The following is a 20,733-nucleotide window of genomic DNA, read 5'->3' as shown; positions in this document are numbered from 1 at the left end:
GCTCAACATCACTCATCATCAGGGAAACACAAATCAAAACCACACTGAGATATCACCTCACGCCAGTCAGAGTGGCTAAAATGAACAAATCAAGAGACTATAGATGCTGGCGAGGGTGTGGAGAGATGGGCATCCTCCTACACTGTTGGTCGGAATGTAAACTGGTGCAGCTGCTCTGGAAAACAACGTGGAGATTCCTCAAAAAACTATCGATAGAACTCCCCTATGACCCAGCAATAGCACTGCTAGGGATTTACCCAAGAGATACAGAAATGCTGATGCATAGGAGTACATGTACCCCAATGTTCATAGCACCACTAACATGGAAAGAGCCTAAATGTCCATCACCTGATGAGTGGATCAAGAAGATGTGGTATATATACACAATGGAGTACTACATGGCAATGAGAAAGAATGACATATGGCCATTTGTACAAAAGTGGATGGACCTTGAGGGTGTCATGCTAAGCGAAATAAGCCAGGCAGAAAGGGACAGAAACCATATGTTTGCACTCATAGGTCTAACAGGAAAACAGGAGAAACCTAATGGAGGACCAGGGTGAGGGGAAGACGGAAAGAGAATTGGGGAGAGAGAGGGATGCAAAACTTGAGAGACTATTGAATGCTGAAAATGAACTGAAGGGAAAGGGGGAGGGGGGTAAAGAGGTGGTGGTGATGGAGGAAAGAGCACTGGGTGTTGTATGGAAATAAATTTGACAATTAAATAATTTTTTAAAAAATTACAGCTACCATGTGATTTAGCAATTCCACTTGTAGATGTTTATCAAAAGATAAAACACTAAGTCATCAGGATATGTAGCCCATGTTTACTGTAGCACTATTTACAATAGCCAAGATACTGAAGCAATCTGAGTTATCATCAATGAATGGATGGATAAAGAAATTGTGATAAGTGTATAGACACATACACACAATGGAATATTATTCAGCCATAAAAAAGAATGAAATCTTGATATTTGCAAAAACGTGAGTGAATACTGAGAGCATTATGTTAAGTGAAAAAAGTCAGGTTAAGAGAGATTTCTCTTATATGTGAAATCTAACAAAACAAAACAAAACAAAACATAAAAAACCTAAGAAAACCTCTCTTCCTGCCCTGAAAACAGATTGGTGGCTGTCAGAGGCAATGGGTGGGGTCTGGGAGAAGTCAGTCAAAATTTTTTCACTTAAATTGAATTACAAAAACCTGAAATTATTAAATTAACTCTGAACATCAATACAAATATCACCTATTAAAACATGAATAACAAAATAAACCTTAAAAAATAGAGAATTCATATAGAAATAGAAATTGTGATATACAAAAAGTACATAAATTATCGATTAAAAACAAAGATTTAAAAGAAAACAAAGTCTGACTGAAGAATTTTTATTTAAAATCACACTAGGCACCTGGGTTGCCTTGTCTGTTTAGGCAACTTTGACTCTTGATTTCGGCTCAGGTCATGATCCCAGGGCCTTGGGATTGAGCCTAGCTAAGCACGGAGCCTGCTTAAGGTATGCCCCGCCCCCCTTCCATCCCTCTTCCCTTTTCCCCCACTTTGTGCTCTTTCTCTAATATAATAGAAATAAAAGTAAATCACAAATTGGTGCTTAGAAAAGGACAAAACCACAGATAAAGATAAGGCGCTTAAGTTATAAGACATTTTAATTGGTTATCTTATTTAAATAAGTGGACAGTTTTGCAGAAAATGTACATTAGCAAAATTAATTTAAAAAGCCCAGAAGAAAACTAAATAGACCAATATTCACAAAAGAATTTAGAAGGTAGATACCTAACCCCCAACTGTCAAAAAGAGTTTGTTCCACCTTGAATAATTTTACTAGTGTGTTTTACAAAACAATCAGGAACACCATTTCTGTGCCGTTCAAGTTGTCGAGGCACATTACAAAACGAGGGAACTTCCAAATCTGTGAGGCTGGCTTAATGATGACACCAAAAATCAAACAAGGGCAATTCAAAAAGAATGTTTATTAAAAAAATTTTTAATGTCTCCCTTATGAATATAGGCCCAAAACTCTAAAACATTAGCATATAGGATCCAGCTGTTTGTTTTTCAAAATATTTTAAAGTTATTAAGTGAAAAATAAAAGCAAATTAGCGTTATGAGATGCCGTGAAACTGTCGTATGCGAATGTGCCCACGTGTAAATGCAAGAGTCAGGAATGAATCACAAAAAAATTAAGAGTAGCCACTAGGGGACAATGGGGGAGTTGGCATGAAAGAGAACTGGAAGGGGAATTTTATTTTGTGTCTGCTAGAATTTCATTTTGTCAAGCATAAATTTATAAATTGGTTCTATGACTTACAAAGAAATTTAGAGTTTAATAACGGAATCAATTGTGAACGTTTATCCAAGACTCAGGAGGAAATATCTGGAGCTTCAGATCTATGTCTTTCAAAAGGAGTCTGAGGCCTATAAAACAGGCCTTCTTCCATAGGTGTTGCAGTTAAGACATAGCAATAAATATGATAGGCATCAGCTTTGAGCGGTATAGTTTTGAGAACTTAAAAAGGAAAAGGAGTTAGTTCATTGCTCACTCCTTTGATGAGAACACTGAAGCCCAGGCAGATTGTTAAAAGGTAGAGAAGGTTTTCTTTTGCTAAATACTCTTCTCTGGATGCATATGTTTTCATTATGCATTTAATAATACTTTTTAAGTTGATTAAATGGGTTTAATAGTAGTATTCCTGTGGTTGCTACTGTATATAAGGATCAGTAATCAACTTGCAACTTGGTGCTAGCATTATAGCAACTTAACTTTTTTAGTCCTGGAAGGTCAGAGGACAAAACTGAAGTAAATCATTTGTGGAATAATTACTTGGCAGTTAGCTGTCTGGAATACCCTGCCTCTGTATGACATCCTTAAACTATAATTTAAAGTGTTTATGCTTTCTAAGAAAACTGTATCAGTTCCCTAAGCTAGAAATACCTGATTTACAAACACATGTGCATACCCAGTCAGCTCTCTAACCTCAAACCATTCAGACCTTTGATCCTCTCAATCCCAAAGGGTAGCCAAGGGGGTCTTAAATTGATGTTGCCACCTAGCGGTTGAAAAAAAAGTCGGTTCTAAGGAAATGCCATATTTAATGGCTGCGTTTGGCTAGTTTTTCATCTGAGTTCCAAGAGCTACTTTACATTCTAAAACCTTCCTATTTGTAGTACTACATTTTTGTTGGCCACTTCAAAAAAGGCTAGCTATCAGATCGAGGAAGAGCAAGCTTTCTATTTGGTTGCACAAATCGGGCATTGGGGGGACATTTAGTTTTGCATGCTGAATAGAGCACTTTTGTTGGTTTTGGTTACAAGTTGGTCTAATAAAAATCTATGGGTTTAAAAAGTATGGAATTTCATGGGTTTTCCTAAATAAACTTTCCTAGTCTCCTTGTTCTCTGATAAGTAATCAAATAGTAACAAATGACTTTTAAGTCACACCTGAGAATTTCTACAAGTTACGATGAAGTGAACTTTTTGTGATAAAGATGACAAAGCTGGGTTTGAGCAATCACTCTCGGAATTAAATAATCCTAGGCGTGGGCATCTTTCATCTTGTACTCACAGAAGAGGAACCAATTGCCAGGTTGAATTATCCATCATTTAAGAAAAGTCTTTCTATGGCTGTAAAAATAGCTTCAGATTGCTTTCTTTGCACTCTGGAGGAGCTGATAGGGTCCCAGATGGGGGTGTTTTTCAGCAAGCTGTTAAGTGATCCATCCCTCAAAAACAACCATTTCACGCAGCAGAGTTGCCTTTCTCTGCCAAAAATGATATTGGGTCAGGTGGGAGAGGCCAGAATAGGATGAGGACAGAGAGTTGTGTACCAGAAATGAAAGAGAAAAGGTGTGAATTGCATTTAAATTCCAAAGTCATGTTTGGAATTGTTTCAGTGACTTGATGTTTTTCTTTTCCTCTACTTTCTTTTATTCTCTCTGGAAAAATAGACGGCATGACATTGATACTGAGAGGTGGTTTTGTGTGATTCTAAGTGACATTAGGTTAGTAGTGCCTAAAACATACCAAATTATCAACAAGCCAAGTGTCTTTTAAATCATAGGACTAAAGAAGGTATAAGAGGACCATTTGAGATAACAAAGCTAAAGTGATTGGAAATGAACACACAGCCCTAATGAATAATTTTCCAACAAATCTGGAAGTCTCCCTTGGGGTCTGGTGACCTCCATTTTAATCTTGAACACTGTTATTCATCTAAGTAGCAAAATTATGGAAAAATATGCAAATCCCATCTTTGTTCCAGTATACCTTTGAGGCTGGAGAGACAAGTTGTGGGTCAACTGCAAGAGTTTTTGTTTGTGCATATATATATATATATGTATACACACGCACACACACACACACATATCCAGTCATTTTAAACTGTAGAGTTATGAAAAATATGATAGTTGTATGCATTTAGTACAGGAAACTCTCACATTTCTTGTAGAAACCAATTCTCCATAATCTCCTTTATACCAGCCATTAATAAATAATTATATGCAAAACACATTGAGCAGTTGTGATTATTATATTCTAGAGCTGTGCTTTCCACTGTCCTCATCTTGATACAACTAAAAATGATAATACCTGTTTGGCATACATTGTAGGGAGGTCACTGCTGTAGAGCACTCTCTGGCAGATAGACTCATCCAGTCTTCTCAGATAATTCAGGATCTGTCAGTAATGGCAGAAAAAGCAATTTTAATTTTTGGCACTTAAAAAATTTTATAGCCATCAGCATCTTGTGGGACACCTGAAACAATTGGTGGCCCTCCAATGTGGCTCCCCATGCCAGTTGGGAAGCTCCTTAGTATAGAAATAAGATGGTCCATAGACATGGTCTTATCTCTATTCTCAGAAAGAATCCAAATCAGAGGAAATGTTCTATTGTGTATGGACTTCATAAATTATCTTCTTGAAAGTCCCTTTCCTTCTCAGCATTAAGTTTTAAAGAGTGCTTTTACTTCTGTCATCAGAATTTGCTTTCTTTGTCTCGTCTCTGTGCTAGTCATGAAGATACTTAGCCCTGTTACCCCTATTCCTGTGTTTTTGGACTCTCTCTGCTTATGTGTGAGTTTGTAATCTTCAAAAGCTGATGAAAAAAGTTTTTTTTGAAGTTTGTTTATTTTGAGAGAGGAAGAGAGAGAATCCCAAAGAGGTTCCACATTGGCAGCACAGAGCCCAAAATGGGACTACATGCGGGGCTCGAACTCATAACCGTGAGATCATAATGTCAGCTGAACCAAGTCAGGTGCTTAACCAATTAAGCCACTCAGGTGCCCCAAAACACTTTTAAGCTGGAAGAAAAAGACCAAGATTAGAGTAACAATAACTGGGGAAAAATAGCTACTGGTCCAGGTATTGCTGGAATGGGTCTAATCCACAGTTTTGCTGTTTTTCTTCTTAATTGCAGTTTTTAAAAATGTGAACAGATGTAGATGGCTAAATCTTTAAAAAAAAAAAAACCACACAATTTTTTCCCTTTCTTATAGTGATAAGGTGATCAGACTTATTCCCAACACAGAAGAAGAAGCAAATGCACTGAAGAAAATATACCACCAACTTAAGGTAAGAGAGCGTCCACTCGCTTATACTGTGTGTAATGTGTTTATAGCGCTTTGCTACAGGAGTTGAATAAGTGGAGTTAATTAGCCAAGGGAAGAAAATGCTAAGGGAGAACTTGAAAGAGCTTTTAAAGAATAAGTTACTCAAAATATGATCTATCTGACCCATTATCTCTTTATGAGTTCATTTATTTTCCCATCTCCCTTAGTAGAATGTAAGCTTTGTGAAAGAGCTTTTATCTATTTTTTTTTTTTCGCTGCTGTATTGTCAGTGTCAGGAATATCCTACAAGTTCAGTAAAAGATTTTTGCTGTGTTTTATTGAATAGATAAATTTAGTTTATAATTTTCTAGAACTTCACTTTTACTTTTCCTTCTTAAAAAATTTTCCTGCTGATCATCTACACTTCATTCTAATTAAAACTTAAAGCAGAAGTGAGTTGAGGGAAATTTTTAAAAAATCAAGTTAATTAATTTTGGTATGTTTCACTGGGTCTAATAAGAAAATTCTGTTGGCAAAGGTTGAAGGGCTCTGATTATTCAACCTTTGATGAAATTTGTGGACTTTAGAGAATTTCTTATCTCCCTATTATTGCATAATTGAGTGTTAGCTTTAGCTAAAAAGTTATAGTGAGGAGTGTGGTGATGGGCTGTTCTCTATGCCTATGAAGAATAGGCAAGACCACAAAATACATAGTGGTTCAGCTTCCTTTTAATGGATAGCAAAGCAGATGACCAAGAAGGCTTCGTTAATCTTCAACACAGGATAGAAAAACACGTGTCCTGGATGGCTGCAGGACAATCCTACCTGGAGAAGATGTTAAGGAGAGGAGAGAGGAGAGAGAGACTTAGGAGATGTAATTATTGAACTTTTGGTCCTTTCTTTTTGGCTTGATTTTTTTCCTTTGATATCTTTCTTTCAAATAGTGAATGTACTTGCAAATGAAGTTTGGAACTTTGAGTTTATTCTTTTCTGCCTCCTCATTCACAGGTTTTACATATGTACTGTCCAGTTTAGGTTTGGGTCTCATGAAAAGGGCTCAGAGTGAAAATGCAGGAGTTAACCCCAAACTGTTGTGATACAGAGGCTGTTCACCAGACATGTCCTAAACCTGGTCTCCTCGATGGAATCTCTTCTTCTGGATACTGACACCAACTTTCCTCTGCTCACGGATGATCACCAACCCCACCATAATCTTTCCAGCAGAAGTATATCAACACTATTTATACAGCCCACCAGAGACTGACATAACATTTGCAAAGAAGCAAAGCAGTTTCCAAGTAGAAGTTTGTCTCTGTTAAAATTGTGTTTTAGATACATTATTGGAAAAATAAAATGACCACTTTACATCATGGAGTCCAGTATTTCAGGAAACAAATATGCTTAACCAAATATTGGGGGAAAAACATCTGTGAAAGGATTCCTGCTCCCATTTGTAAATATTTGGTAGGCCTTACAGAGTTATAAAAATGAAATTGCATAGTCATATATGTGATGATCCCTTGTCATTATCAAAAGCAACAAAATTACATCCATGAGGACTGGGAGGGTTACTTAAAAACTCTTGTAAATCATAGTAGATGGATCAAAAAGATGTTGAGCATAGGTAGGACTGTGAACACTGAGAATACATTATATTGTGCCCTTTTCTGGACACACTCCTGTTCACACTTTTTAAAAAAATGCTGCATATTTTAATTTAGTCCTTGAGGAAAGGAAGTAGTCAGGGAGTGGGAGGACATGGTGCGGATGTGAAGGAGCTTTTAGAGGACAAGGAAAGGGAGGGAGGGCAAGAGGGCCGGTGAGGAAAAGAGGAGTGAAGGGAAGAACGGGTTAATACCGAATGCTGACAATGCTCTAGTGGCTCCACAGCACAGGGAGTCCTGCCCCTCTTAGTCGCTGTGTGTCGGTCCCAAGTCTACGTGCTTCCTATAAATTATCCCCTTCTAACAACTCTGTGAGGTGGACACTATTATTGCCATTTTACGACCGAAGAAACTGGGCAAGAAAGAGTAACTTACCTTGTGTCACAGTGTGGAGTTGGAGCACACATCTTGTCAGTGCCAAACCCTCTAGAACCCATGTCAATCCTGACTCCTGCCTCTGATCTGTTTACTTTGATCATTTTCTTAGTGGAGAGGAATAGGCCAACTTTGCTGGGCCGTGGAGCCTAGACTCAACATGCACAGGGTCATGTTTTCATTTACTTTATTCCTTGACTGACCAGTACCACCCGCAGGTTCAGAAACTTGCAAGACACAATTCAGCTGATAATCTTACTCACGGCTCTGGTTTACTATAGCAGATACAAAGCAAAACCTACAAAGAGAAAAAGTATATGACACGAAATCCAGGTAAAACCAGGCACAGGCTTCCAAGAAGCATCTCCTTGTGGAATTACACAGGATGTTCTTAACTCCCCCAGCAAGGAGTTGTGAGCACATACGTGGAAGATTGTCTACCAAGGAAGCTCATTATAAACTTAGTGCCCAGAGTTTTTATTGGGGCCTAATCACGTGGACCCCCTCTCTGCCAAGCACATAGAGTAACTCCTGATTCTCCAGAGCAAAGCAGGTGTTCAGCATGAACTATATAGTTTGTGCAGTCTGGGTGTGGATTGAGCCACCATACTGAGATTTCAGGAGGTATCCTACCACCCTAAATTTCCAGATGCCAGCTAATGGCCAAACTTGCAAGCAGGCCTTTCTGAGGACAGCAGTTTCAGGCCTGCTCTGTTAATTCTTTTCTGCACATTTCTTCATTTCTTTTTATTAAAGAAATGGTTTTATGGGGCTGAAATTTGAAGCACTGCACTTAAATAAATTTCTGTCTAAAAGCATCATGTTAACTGGATGTCATTTAAATTCAAATGATTTCATCGAGTGATCCACTGAAAGCAATTCTGGCCAGACAGAGAAAGCAGCCTGCAGAGAACAAAGAATATGACTGACTGTCATCTCATGCCCTGTGGAGCTGATGGGAGGGAATTGGCACTGTTGGTAACAGCTCCTTGGCATCCCCCATGCACTGCCTCCAAGGGGAGGGGAGCTTTTAGTTGCCTCCTTTCCATAAAACACAATGTGGTAAGCAGAATTTCAAGATGGGGCCAAGATTTCTACCCACTCAGGTGTATACACCCTGCATAATCTCTCCTCTGAGTGTGGCCAGGGTCTGTGAATATGATGGGATAGATAGACCACCTTATGTGACAGAAAGGAGATAAACTGAGGTGGGCCTCACCTAATCAGATGAGCCATTTAAAAGCGGAGCGTTTCCTTCAGCTGTTCCCTAGAGGAAGAAGTCAAAGAAGTGCTCCTACTGTCTCAAAGAATCAAACTGCCATGTTGTGAACTGTCCGCAGGAGCCATGTGAGAAGAAACACTACTGACCCTACCAGATGAAAGCCACCCTCAGCTGACACTCAGCAAGGATATAGGGATGTCAGTCCTACAACTACAAGGAATTGAATTCTGCCACTACCATCTGAGCTTGGAAGGTGACCCTGAAGTCCAAATGAAATCACAGTCCAGCTGGTACTTTGCTTTTAGCCTAATGAGACCTTGAAAAGAAAATCCAGCCAACTGTGTCCGGACTTAGGAATTTTGAGGTGGCAAATGGCTGGTGACTTGGTGGCAATTTTCTCTGTAGCAATAGAAAAGCAACATAAAAATAATATGTTGTAAAAACCCTGCATCCTGGCTTTTCAGTGGTTCTTAGTTTAATAGCATATATTGATGCTTTAAGTTAATTTTTCTAACTTCATCGGCTATAACCAATCATCTTTGGACAAATGATTGGGGTTACATGCTCAAGCTCTAAATTCACAGTGTCTTATCTGAAACATGAACAAATGCAAAATGTATGTGCAATGTTGAGTGAAATCTGAGAAGGTACAGTTAGAGCATAGCTAATTAGACCTAGAATCGCTGTTACAAAGCTGGTTACTTTCCTAATTAAATTTTATGGTTTTGCTGAAGAATTAAAACAAGAAAGTTAAACAGAAAACCATGCCTCCAGAGAAATGGATTGAGAAAGCACCAACCAATTAAATTGTTAATTAAGAGCATAGCCATGATTTAAATAAAGTTATGATGGAAGGGAGACATTTGCAGGTGAGCAAAATTAGAGTCTGAACACCATGTTCTGCCTACATTGCTTCACAAATCTCTTGTGCTGGGAAGGAACAGAGATGGCTTTATGTAAGATAGAAAGGTTCCATATAGAATTGACAGATCCTGTTAAAAGATAAATTAATGATGCTTGTTTCCACCTCTCTCATCAGAGAGCTATTGGATAAAAAAAGATTTCTGTATCTAAAAGTTTGACATTTTTTCAAACTAAAGCATAGCCTTAAAAAATACTGGTTTGTTAGGTGCCACTGAGTGGCCTGCCAAAAATTGTGAAATTCCATGGGGGAAAATGGCATCATCCCTTGTCCTTTGCTTGTATGTAGAATTCACAGCTGCCTTTCCCAGGTGTGACTCCCCCTTGGCAGCATTGTGCTGAAGTTGACGGTTCTGTAATCCTCCTTGGTGCTCTCCCAAGCCCTACACCTGAATCTGCAGGAGCCTTGGAATACTTGTGGTCCCTGCCCCTTGAAGAGCTCCAACATCCAACTGGGCAGTTTATTGTTGGGGAAACTTGTGAGGAAGATGATGAGTGGTAGAATTCATGCTATTGGAGTCATTTGTTCCCGTTTCCATTAGGAACTGATGGTGCCATTATAGAATCTCTTAGTCATGGGTGTGGTAGGCAGAATTCTAAGATGGCCCTCAAGATTCTTGGCCTTGGTATATATACACCTTCCCCAGGTAGCCCATCAAACACTAATCTAGGTACTGCTATAAAAGGATTTTGCAGATGTAAGTAGAGTCCCAATAATTTCACTTTTTAACAGGGAGATTGTCCAGGTTGGTCTGACATGACCATGGAGAAATAATGTTTCCTCTAGCTGGTTGCTAAAGAGAAAATCAGAGAAATGCACTCATGCTGGCCTGGAGGAAATCAATCATGCTAAGAACTGCCACATAGCAAGAAATTGCAGGAGACTCTAGTTGCTGAGAGCTGTCCTCAGTTGACTAGGGGGAAAACGGGGACAGGCCTCAGTCTATAACCACAAGCAAACAAATTTCACCAGCACCAGGGAAAATGTAAGAAGATCCTGAGTCCTAGATGAGACCACAGCCTGTGCTGACACTTTGATTTCAACCCCTTCGGCATCCTGAACAAAAAATAAAGCCACTTTGGGTTAAACAGTGAAATTATAGAGCTGCTAAATCTGTGGTAATTAAGCAATAAAAATCTAATATGGTGTCCTTAGACAGCCAGTGACTTGGTGAGCTACCAGAACACACACAAAAATGATACTTATAGATAAAAGTGAAGAAGAAACAAAAACTGTGATCTGTTTGGGGCAGGAAATAGCATTCCTTTTTTTTTTATTAGAGCCTTTGTAAATAATAAACCAACACTACTTTTGCTTTCCCTGGCATGATTTTTTGAAAGAAAAAGTTTCTCATAATCCAGGCAGATGTCCAAATGTAGTTGTGAATTAAATTTCAGGAACACAAATTTCAGGTGTGGCTTACAGTTTTCTCTGTATGCCTAGTGATAATTAGTAAACTCAATAACAAACATTAAGAGAAACAATATGTGGAAAAAATAGGAATACATAAAAAATATTCTTTCAAAAGTAAAAAACCTATGGCTTTATTAAAATGATTACCTTAGAGATTTTTAACTAAGTAGACAACATGAGCTTGGGCCATTACCAAAGTATTTTAAGTTGACTTTGCTTCCTTTGTAAGACTCTCCAATTTTGATGTTTAAACAACCTAGTTTGAGACTAGCTTTTAAAATTCAAAGTAGTTGCTCTTGATAATAACTGCCATCCCTAAGATTCTTGTATGTGGACAGTTTAAGAGGTTGGGTCCAGCACAATCTACTATACAAGGTGATCTCAGCTGGCATTGTTCATGTGTCTGCCATCACCTATAATTGTCTCACTCATGTCTAGTGGTTGGCAGGCTGTGAGCTGGGAGGACAGGACAGTTGGACATGTGTCCCTCATCATCTAGCTGACTAGCCTGAGTGTATTTACTCAGGGGATCCAAGACTAAGAGACAGAAAACTGACAAAGCTCCTGGAACCCAAGCTTGGAACTCTAATAACATCACTTCTGCCACATTTTACCAGCTAAAGGAAGTCACAGGGCCAACCCAGATTCAAGGGGTGGAAAAACAGACTCCAATTCTTTTTTTTTTTAATAGTTTATTGTCAAATTGGTTTCCATATAACACCCAGTGCTTCTCCCCACAAGTGCCCCCCACCATAACCATCACCCCCCCTCCCTCTCCCTCCCCCCTCAGTCCATGGTTGATTTTCAGTATTCAGTAGTCTCCCTTGATCTGTGTCCCTCACTCTCCCCTGCTCTCTTTCCCCCTTCCTCTCCCCATGGTCCCCTGCCAGGTCTCTCCTGTTAGACCTATGAATGCAAACATATGGTATCTGTCCTTCTCTGCCTGACTTATTTCACTCAGCATGACACCATCAAGGTCCATCCACTTTCCTACGAAGGGTCGTATGTCATTCCCTCTCATTGCCATGTAGTACTCCATCGTGAATATATACCACATCTTCTTGATCCATTCATCAGGTGATGGACATTTAGGCTCCTTCCATGTTTTGGCTATTGTTGACATTGCTGCTATGAACATTGGGGTACATGTGCCCCTATGCATCAGCACTTCTATATCCTTTGGGTAAATCCCTAGCAGGGCTGTTGCTGGGTTATAGGGGAGTTCTATGGATAGTTTTCTGAGGAGCCTCCACACTGTTTTCTTGAAAACAGACTCCAATTCTTGATGAAATGATTGAAAGTTGTGAAAACATGAGAAAAACCTGGGGTCATTTTTACACTCCACCTCATCCTCCACCCACATAGCTGTTCTAATCTGTTGCCAGATCCAGAGCAGAAGATGGCAGCTACCTCACTTCTCCTCTGCTTTCTCATTGCCACACTTGTCCTGATCTTCTTCAGCCTGAATCACACCAGTTTCCCAAATTTCCTTTCTGTCACCTCACATGTAATTCCCGTTTGTTCTTTATACTGTAGACAAGCTTATATTTCTGAAATAACTGACCACATCATATCTTTATTTAAAACCTTTTAAAAAAAAATAATAAAACCTTTAAAGTACCCTCATGGTCAGTAGCAATAATTCCAAACAGAGACTGTACATCAAATCATCTATGAAGATTACACTTGACCCCGCCACCAGAGATTGACTTAGTTGTTCAGGTGAAACTTGGTTATAAGTATTTTTTAAAAGCTCCCTAGGTGATTCTATACATAGCAAGAGAGGAAATCACTGACCTGGGGTATAGACCTCAAATTCTTTGGCATGACCCATGGGGCCCTTCAAAACCACACCCAGATTTACTCTCAAACACTTCTCAGCTTCCATCACTATACTTGGCATAGTGTTTATTACCCTAGTTACACTAAACGCTTTGTAGTTTGTCTCCTAAGAACCTTTTCCCCCCTCAAGGTGTTCCTCTTGTCTGGAATGCCCTTCTCCTCTTAGTCCAGTTGGTGAACATATTTAAAGACTAGGTTAAAGCATTCCTGCTCCTTGAATTTTTTTGACCCTCGCTGAATTCTATAGTTATATCTTAGCATTTATATCACTTTATGCTTATGGTCTCTTTCCCCCCATTTTATCCCCAACAAAATGAGTTTCTTGCAGATCTGAGACTTAATGGATCTCTGAATTGTTTATAATAAAAGGAAGGCATTGATGGAAGAGAAAAGAGTGCCTCCAGCTGGTGGTGAAAGCTTATGTGCACAGTCAGGACCCCAGGAATGTAGCCCAGCTGAGACATAGACTTCTACTCCTTCTTGACCCACCCCTTGGGTTTCCTTTTTGTTTCCCCCCCTGTCGTTTACAGATCACACTTTGTATTCTCATGATTTCACCTGGGGAAAAAAAATAGTATGGATTAAAGGAATGATTTGTATGTTGTTGAATGTGAATTTCTCACCATTTCCACTTCAAAGGACATTATCATGTGATCAAGGATATGGGAATAGAGGAAGTTCCTTTTTCATGGGCAGAAAGGGGCTTGGTGACTAACAAGTTTTCTTTCAAGTATACAAATTATACTTTGGTGCCATTTCTTGGACCCATAAACTTAGAGGAGCCTTTGCATATTCATCAGCCACAGCCACAGACTTTGCTTGATTAAAGATGTTTGCTGTTTTCTATCATACTCTTTTCTAGCTGCATAAATGTGAAGTGATTTCTGCTGCCTTATTTGGTTTTAGAGGTCATTGTTGGTAAGAAGAACATGGACCACAACCATTTTTAGAGAAGGAACTTCTGCTCTGATGACTGATATAAGTAAATGAGTATCAGTGACCTACATCTGAATGACTTATTAACTATTTATGTGAGATCTTATTTGGGTCAAATGTGGAAAGCAGCATGGTGATTAATAGGATTATGACCTCTGGAGATACACTTTCTGGGTTCATATTCAGACTCCTCCATGTACTAGTTGTATGAGTGTCAGCAAGTTACCTAATTTGTTTTTTCTGTGCCTCAGTCTCCAGTCTGTAAAGTAGGGAAATCAGAGAGTTGATTATTTCCAAGTTTGTGCTAGCATATTACTAGAAGATACATATTTCTACTCTTTTGCATATCATACATCCCTTACTGGATTGGGAACTCCTGAGAGCATCCTACATATCTTTCTTGTTTGGGTAGGATCAATTTCTGACTCCTATTTCCCTGGTGCCTGGCAGTTGTAGGAACTGAACAAATCTTGAATGAATGGACCAATGAAATAATTCATCCATCTACATTCCTGTAATTATAAAAAAAACATCTTTAACATGTATTCTAATCAAGATCATATGTATGGTGGAATAAATATGCAAACAATCAAAACAATGAAATATAGGTAGAAAGACTTATTGTAGAATGATGGACTTATGGGATCAAAGAATAGCAATTTAGGGAGAAATTATCTATTTCCTCAATTACTAAGGAAATTTTATGGAGGAAGTAGGATTTCTATAAGAGCCTGGTAAATTTCTTGAAAGAACCATCTCTAATAAATGCAATATTGCATTAGAGACTCATGAAACTTTAAGATTTTGCCTTGGGGGTGTTGACTAAATTCAATGAATACAATAATGCTAATTATCAGAAATATTTTAACTTGAAAATCAGAGTTCAGGTGTTCGGCTTAGGAGTCAATTTGTTTTTTTATATAATGAGAAATGTCTGTCTCTCTGATAATACTTGATTAACAAATCAATTCCTTTCTTTTAACCTAAAAACAGCTATTAGAGATGCCTATATGGAATTGTGTCCTAAAAAAAAAAAATTCAGAGCAGCTTTTACATATTCATCATCCACAACCACAAAGACTTTGCCTGATTAAAGAAGTTTCCTGTTTTCTACCATTTTGTTTTTCTAGCTGTATAAATGTAGAGTGATTATAATTCCCATGGTCCTGCAAATATATTTCTTAGATCTTTTCCTGATAATTACATTTGCTTTGAGGCTATCTGATCATGAGTATTCTTCCTTCTCACATTGCAGTCACATTCTGAAAATGGACTATGATCTAAGAATCAGTATCATAATTTTGAGAAAAGGAAAGATAAGGGGCGTGGAACATAATCTAGCAGAGGAAAAAATGGACCCAGTTGTAGGTGTTGTGATCTTTGAGATGTGGACAAATTATTCTTGACTAATAATGTGTTTTAACCAAGCATGTTTTACCTTAGTATGTTTAAATGATAGCAAATCTTGAAAATTTTTCTAATATAAAAATATGAATAATGGAAGAGATGCTAAGAGACTGGAGGAGAAACATTGGCAATAAGTGTGATATTTCTATTTTAACAAATCTAAGGTTGACTCTACTTATCACGAATCCCATTTATCATATTTTTTAAATACTGAGAAAAAGCATTTTATAGATATAAAGAAAACACAGCTGTGATTTTAAAATAACAAAACATCTTAAGGTTGCCTCATATCTTTCAGGAGTTTTGGTCAAGATAAATGATACATACTAAATGTTTCACAGGACTCAGGACACAGGACTATTGCCTAGAATAATTTATTCCTTAACAGTTGTACACATAAGGTCTGTGTCCTATAATCACAAGTGGATTTAATCCCAGATGAGGAATATGAGACATGAGCCATAAAGGTTAATTCTCTGACCAGTAATATTTAGCATCTTTTTATCAAACCTATGAATATGTGTCTCTGGACAATGGATAAGAAGGAAGCACTTATTTGAAAGGGTTACAATCAGAATTCTAGGTAATTTCAATAAAACAGAAAATTTAACACAAATATTAAAGCTTTCTTAAAGACAAATTCAGAATAATGGTTTCAAATATTTACACTGTTAGTCACGCAAGAAGGAAACATTAAAGATGATAGTGAAATGTGACCTTAGCATGAACAGTATAAAATTGTACATCTATAAGTTGGTGCACCTCTTGGGATGTAAGGACTCTGGGCTTTCAGAGATTCCAGGAGTGACCTTTGTATGGCAGATGGTTAGAAAACAAAATTCCATTCTCTTCTTCCTGAGCACTATATTTCCAACCTCCCCTTCATTTAGTTAAATATGTTCGTACAACTGGGCATATCCATTGGAATATACACAAAAGTAGTGTGGGCCACTTCTACACCAAGACTTTATAGAAGTTTTCCCTCCAAACCCTCTTTCCTTTTCTGCCTGAATGACAGTAATAACACACAGTCCAAGAGGATGAAGCCATGATATGGGAAATTTCTGGTTCCCTGAATTACCATATAAAGACAAACCTGTCCACCCTCAAATATCACCTTTGTTATGTGACTAAGGAACACACATGGCTTGTATTTGAGTCATTTTATTGTATTAGAGCATTGTAGGGGAGAAAAAATAACTTTTCCTCTACCGTTCTGATTTCTTAGCTGAGACCCTATGTAATTTTTTAAAAATTAACAAGAGTGTAGAAGGCTACACTCTTTCCTTTAAGATGTTACTGAAGTGTGAATTCTAAGTTACCTTGGAGTTACTCACTTTTTCCTGGGTATTTCCCATGAATAAGCATTTAGAAGAATAGGTCAGAAGCATGATAGTTTGTGACAGTTCATCTGGTGGTGGTATCAATCTCTCCTGTGATGAGAGTCAGTCTTCCCTTGTTGATGAAACGCCTGGTGGAGGGTATTTATGGCATACCCTTTTAGAGGATGTGTTTTTAGGCAGATTAGGGGAGTAAAGAAAAAGCCATCTCCTACATTTCCTATTTTATAGTGCATACAGCTCAAAATAATCAATATACCAAAGCAGCATACTTACTGTAAGGTGGCATATTTCTAAACTCCTACAGTCCTATTTTGGTGTGGCATATTCTACCTGTCAGCATCACAACTAATACTGAAGATGGTGCATTATAGTACTATCTTAACAAAAATACATATATGGTATTAGCTTAGCAGTTGAGAAGTAGGTGGAAGGAACATAGATCTAACAATCTGGAAAGAAAAGACCAGTATTATGCAAGTGTAACATTTGGTAAACTATCAGCTGAACTTGGAAGACAAAGTGCCTGTTGATTCTCTAAGGAAAGTTGTTGCAAGTACCCAGAGTATTAGCATGTATTGGTTCTTTTCACTGTTTATAGTAAAGTATCACAAGAAAAAGTTAAGTTCAGGCAGGAATTTACCAGTTTAGAAGCAGAAGCAAAAAGGAAGTGGGAGTGTAAAAGGGCAGGGGAAACACTTCTAGATTCTAAAACCAAGAAAATAAGACCAAAAAGGTCTGTTCAGATTTTCTTAGGTTTGCAAAGTGACTTATTAAGAGTTACTTTTTACCTTTCTATTCTAGCCTGGTCCCTACATCACCACATGACAGAAATCCAACTACCAGCAAGGAACAACTGTCTTAGAAATGAGGAAAAACTATGGAGTTGGAGCCAGTCCATACTCTAGTTCTGTTTGTTGACAAAGCTGGTATTACTCTAACAGAGCTAGTACCTCTAGGGCTGACCCATCTCTGGAACTCCTAGCCATAAGCTCTATGAACCCACTGAATAACACAGGAGTTTAAATTTTAAAAAAGGTAACATAGCTTGAGAATATATAAACCTGTTCATTCTCTCAATAGATCTAATTCAATACTGTATGTTGGGCATTGTATGAATCATACTTTGTGCCTTAGGTTACAGTGAATAGAAACTAGATCTTCAGACCAAATAGCTCAGAGAAATTCATTAGGTCATCCGGAAGAGAATGAGAGTGAGAGAGAACTTGGTAGAAACTATACAGATTTATTCCAAATTTATCACCTACACATATTTAACTATATATCCAAACTTGCTTATCCACTATTCCCCCAAAATGTCCCATATGTCTCCATCTCTAAGCCATGTTTATACAATGTATAAATGCATTCCAAAATGTATATTAGGGGACTACCCAGTGCTGGGCATTGTTTTAGATGCTGAGGGCTACAGCAATACACAAAATCAACAATAATCTCTGTCCTCATGAATCCTATTCGAATTAATGGAAATTGGCAAAAAAACAAAAACCAAAAAACATAGCCTATCAAATGGTCACAGTTGTAGCATAAAAATAGTTGGGAAGAAGGTTGGGAAGCATGAAGTATACTTTTAAATAAAATGATCGTGGAAGACATCATTGAAACAATTGTATTTGAGCAAAGGTTTGAAGGAGGTAAGGGTGGGCTATTAATTCCCTACTTTTGAGATTACCTTATCTGCCTGTCAAAAGGGCCAGTCTGATGTTCACTCGTCAGAGGTTTTTACCAACTGTCATAACTAGATCTGTTCATTCTTCTTCTTGAGCCATTGCCTAACTTTGTTATTCTCTTACATGGTCTGTTCTTAAACTCTGGCTTTCTTATTCAAACACATGTTCTCATTCACTCATGAATTTTAGGGAACCACAAACCAATTTGATAAGGGTAACCCATGTTGAATAACTTGTAGCTCTCTCTGCCTTGATTCTGTACCACCCAACATTTTGATATAAAAAATTGACATTTTCTCAACATCCTTTTACCCTTTCCAAGCAAACTGCTGCTCACATACCCCTTCCACATAGAAATTCTGTCTTTCATGCTTCATACATAAGATACATTTTATACAGATAGAGAGTACATTCTTAATCCAAAAGATGAAAAATATTAATGATACCCATAACTGAGTCAAGGGAACAGGACGGAAGAAACAAAAAGAGATAGACTTGTGAGGTAGCTTGGAGGAAAAAGAAAAGCAAAACTAAACAATTACAGAATTTAGGTTCCGTTTGATCTGAAATTAGAAGAGTGGCTTTACAGATAATTTAACATAGTGATTCAAGTGTGTACCTTGGTTATTCTCAAAAGGAGGGTGGAAGGAAAACTCTGATTTGCCTAGAATCCTTCTCAGATTACTTTACTGAGGGTATACCATAACCCCAGGTAATCTTAAAGAGTAACGTAGTAAATACTGACTACAAATCTCAATGTTCCCATTAGTCTTCAAAGAATCTATTGTTTAAGACTTAATAAAAATCCGTGGACGTGCTTTAGGGACTTAGTTTCACTTGATATCCATTTAAAATATACAGATCCTTTCTTCCTTTTACTAATCTCCTTTATTCCTTTTGGAAAACTATAAACTTGACAGAAGTATAATTAAATACAAACTCTTTGATAAGTAGATGTGTTTGTAATTTAATAAGTTAAATGAATTTCTAAATTTTCTCCTCAAAGAATTTAAGAAGAATTGCTAAAATTAAAACAGCTTGGAACAAATTCTGCACCCATCTCAACGTGGGAGGTTAAGAGTACATGAATGTAATTACAAGCTCTAAATGACCCTCTATACTTCATTTGTAAACACTTCAAAAATGCAAGCCTCATACAGTTTAGAAGTATAATTCATAGAAACAAGGTTATCCTTAGATCTAAAAGCATTTTCTGCAAGGATAAAAGGCACAGGGGTGCCTGGGAGGCTCAGTCAGTTAGGCATCCAACTCTTGTGGCTCAGGTCATGAGCTTATGGTTTGTGAACTTGAGCTCTGCTCTGTCAACACAGAGCTTGGTTGCTTCCTCTCTCAAAAATAATCCTTAATCCCCCCCTTTTTAAAATGATATAATGTACAAAACCCAGATCAAACCTCAAAAATAGGAACTGTTCTCTTTCTAGTATGGCCACCCAAAGATCAGATTTGTGTCAACTTAGTTTCTCATTTGTAATGAGAATGTTGGCTTTTGTTTTGTTTTGTTTTATTTTTTAAAGGAGAGATAGAATGCATAGGATTATAAAACTCTTATGTAATACTTTCCTATCAAGGGATTCCAAACTCTTTATAAAATGTTTATTTAATTCTCACAGCTCCCAAGCAGGTAAAGAAATGACAAGTGGTGTTTGTGATGAGGTTTATCTCATTTTCTGCTAAGAAATGAGTCACAGTTACTCTTGAAGCTGAAATGAGCTATAATTTCCTAACACCTGACTGAGGTGCTATCCTGACCTCATTCCATTCCACTTCTGAGTTAAGCAATTCTGTTCCAGTTTTGGTGTCATTTCTAAAGTTTGATAGTAAACTGTAATCATCCATACCTTCACATAGAACTTGCTAAGATGAGGAAAATGAAAGAAGCCTCTGAGTAGATAGCTTTTGTTTCTATTTTAAAGGAAATGAATATTTAGGGTGTTGGGTCTTAGTGCATTAAAGTTATTCTGCTAATGAGTAATTCCTTTTGTCTTGGCATTTGTAGGCTTCAAATGGACATCTAAAAAGTGGGATATATTTATTTTTTTAATACTTAAAACATTGATGGTTAGAATTCAAAGTGTTTAAAGGATGTGTAGTAAAAATCTCCTCCTTGAGATGGGCATCCTCTTACACTGTTGGTAGCAATGTAAACTGGTCCAGCCGCTCTGGAAAACAGTGTGGAGGTTCCTCAAAAATCTATCCATAGAACCCCCTTATGACCCAGCAATAGCATTGCTGGGGATTTACCCAAGAGAGACAGAAATGCTGATGCATAGGAGCACATGTACCCCAATGTTCATAGCAGCAATGTCAACAATAGCCAAAACATGGAAGGAGCCT

General features: G+C 37.8%; 1 protein-coding gene across 1 annotated transcript in view; it reads left to right on the top strand.

Annotated features, from left to right (window-relative positions):
• Nucleotides 1-20,733, top strand: part of CPA6 (carboxypeptidase A6) — a 332,547-nt gene that overhangs the window by 130,238 nt on the left and 181,576 nt on the right. Inside the window, exon 2 of the mRNA XM_029923746.1 lies at nucleotides 5,513-5,588. Within this exon, the coding sequence (XP_029779606.1) occupies nucleotides 5,513-5,588 (76 nt within the window). The remainder of the gene's footprint in view (nucleotides 1-5,512; nucleotides 5,589-20,733) is intronic.

Source organism: Suricata suricatta, chromosome 15, assembly GCF_006229205.1.
Source record: "Suricata suricatta isolate VVHF042 chromosome 15, meerkat_22Aug2017_6uvM2_HiC, whole genome shotgun sequence".
Lineage (NCBI taxonomy): Eukaryota > Metazoa > Chordata > Mammalia > Carnivora > Herpestidae > Suricata > Suricata suricatta.
Note: the sequence above shows the minus strand (reverse complement) of the source record. Positions and strands in the feature narration are given on the sequence as shown.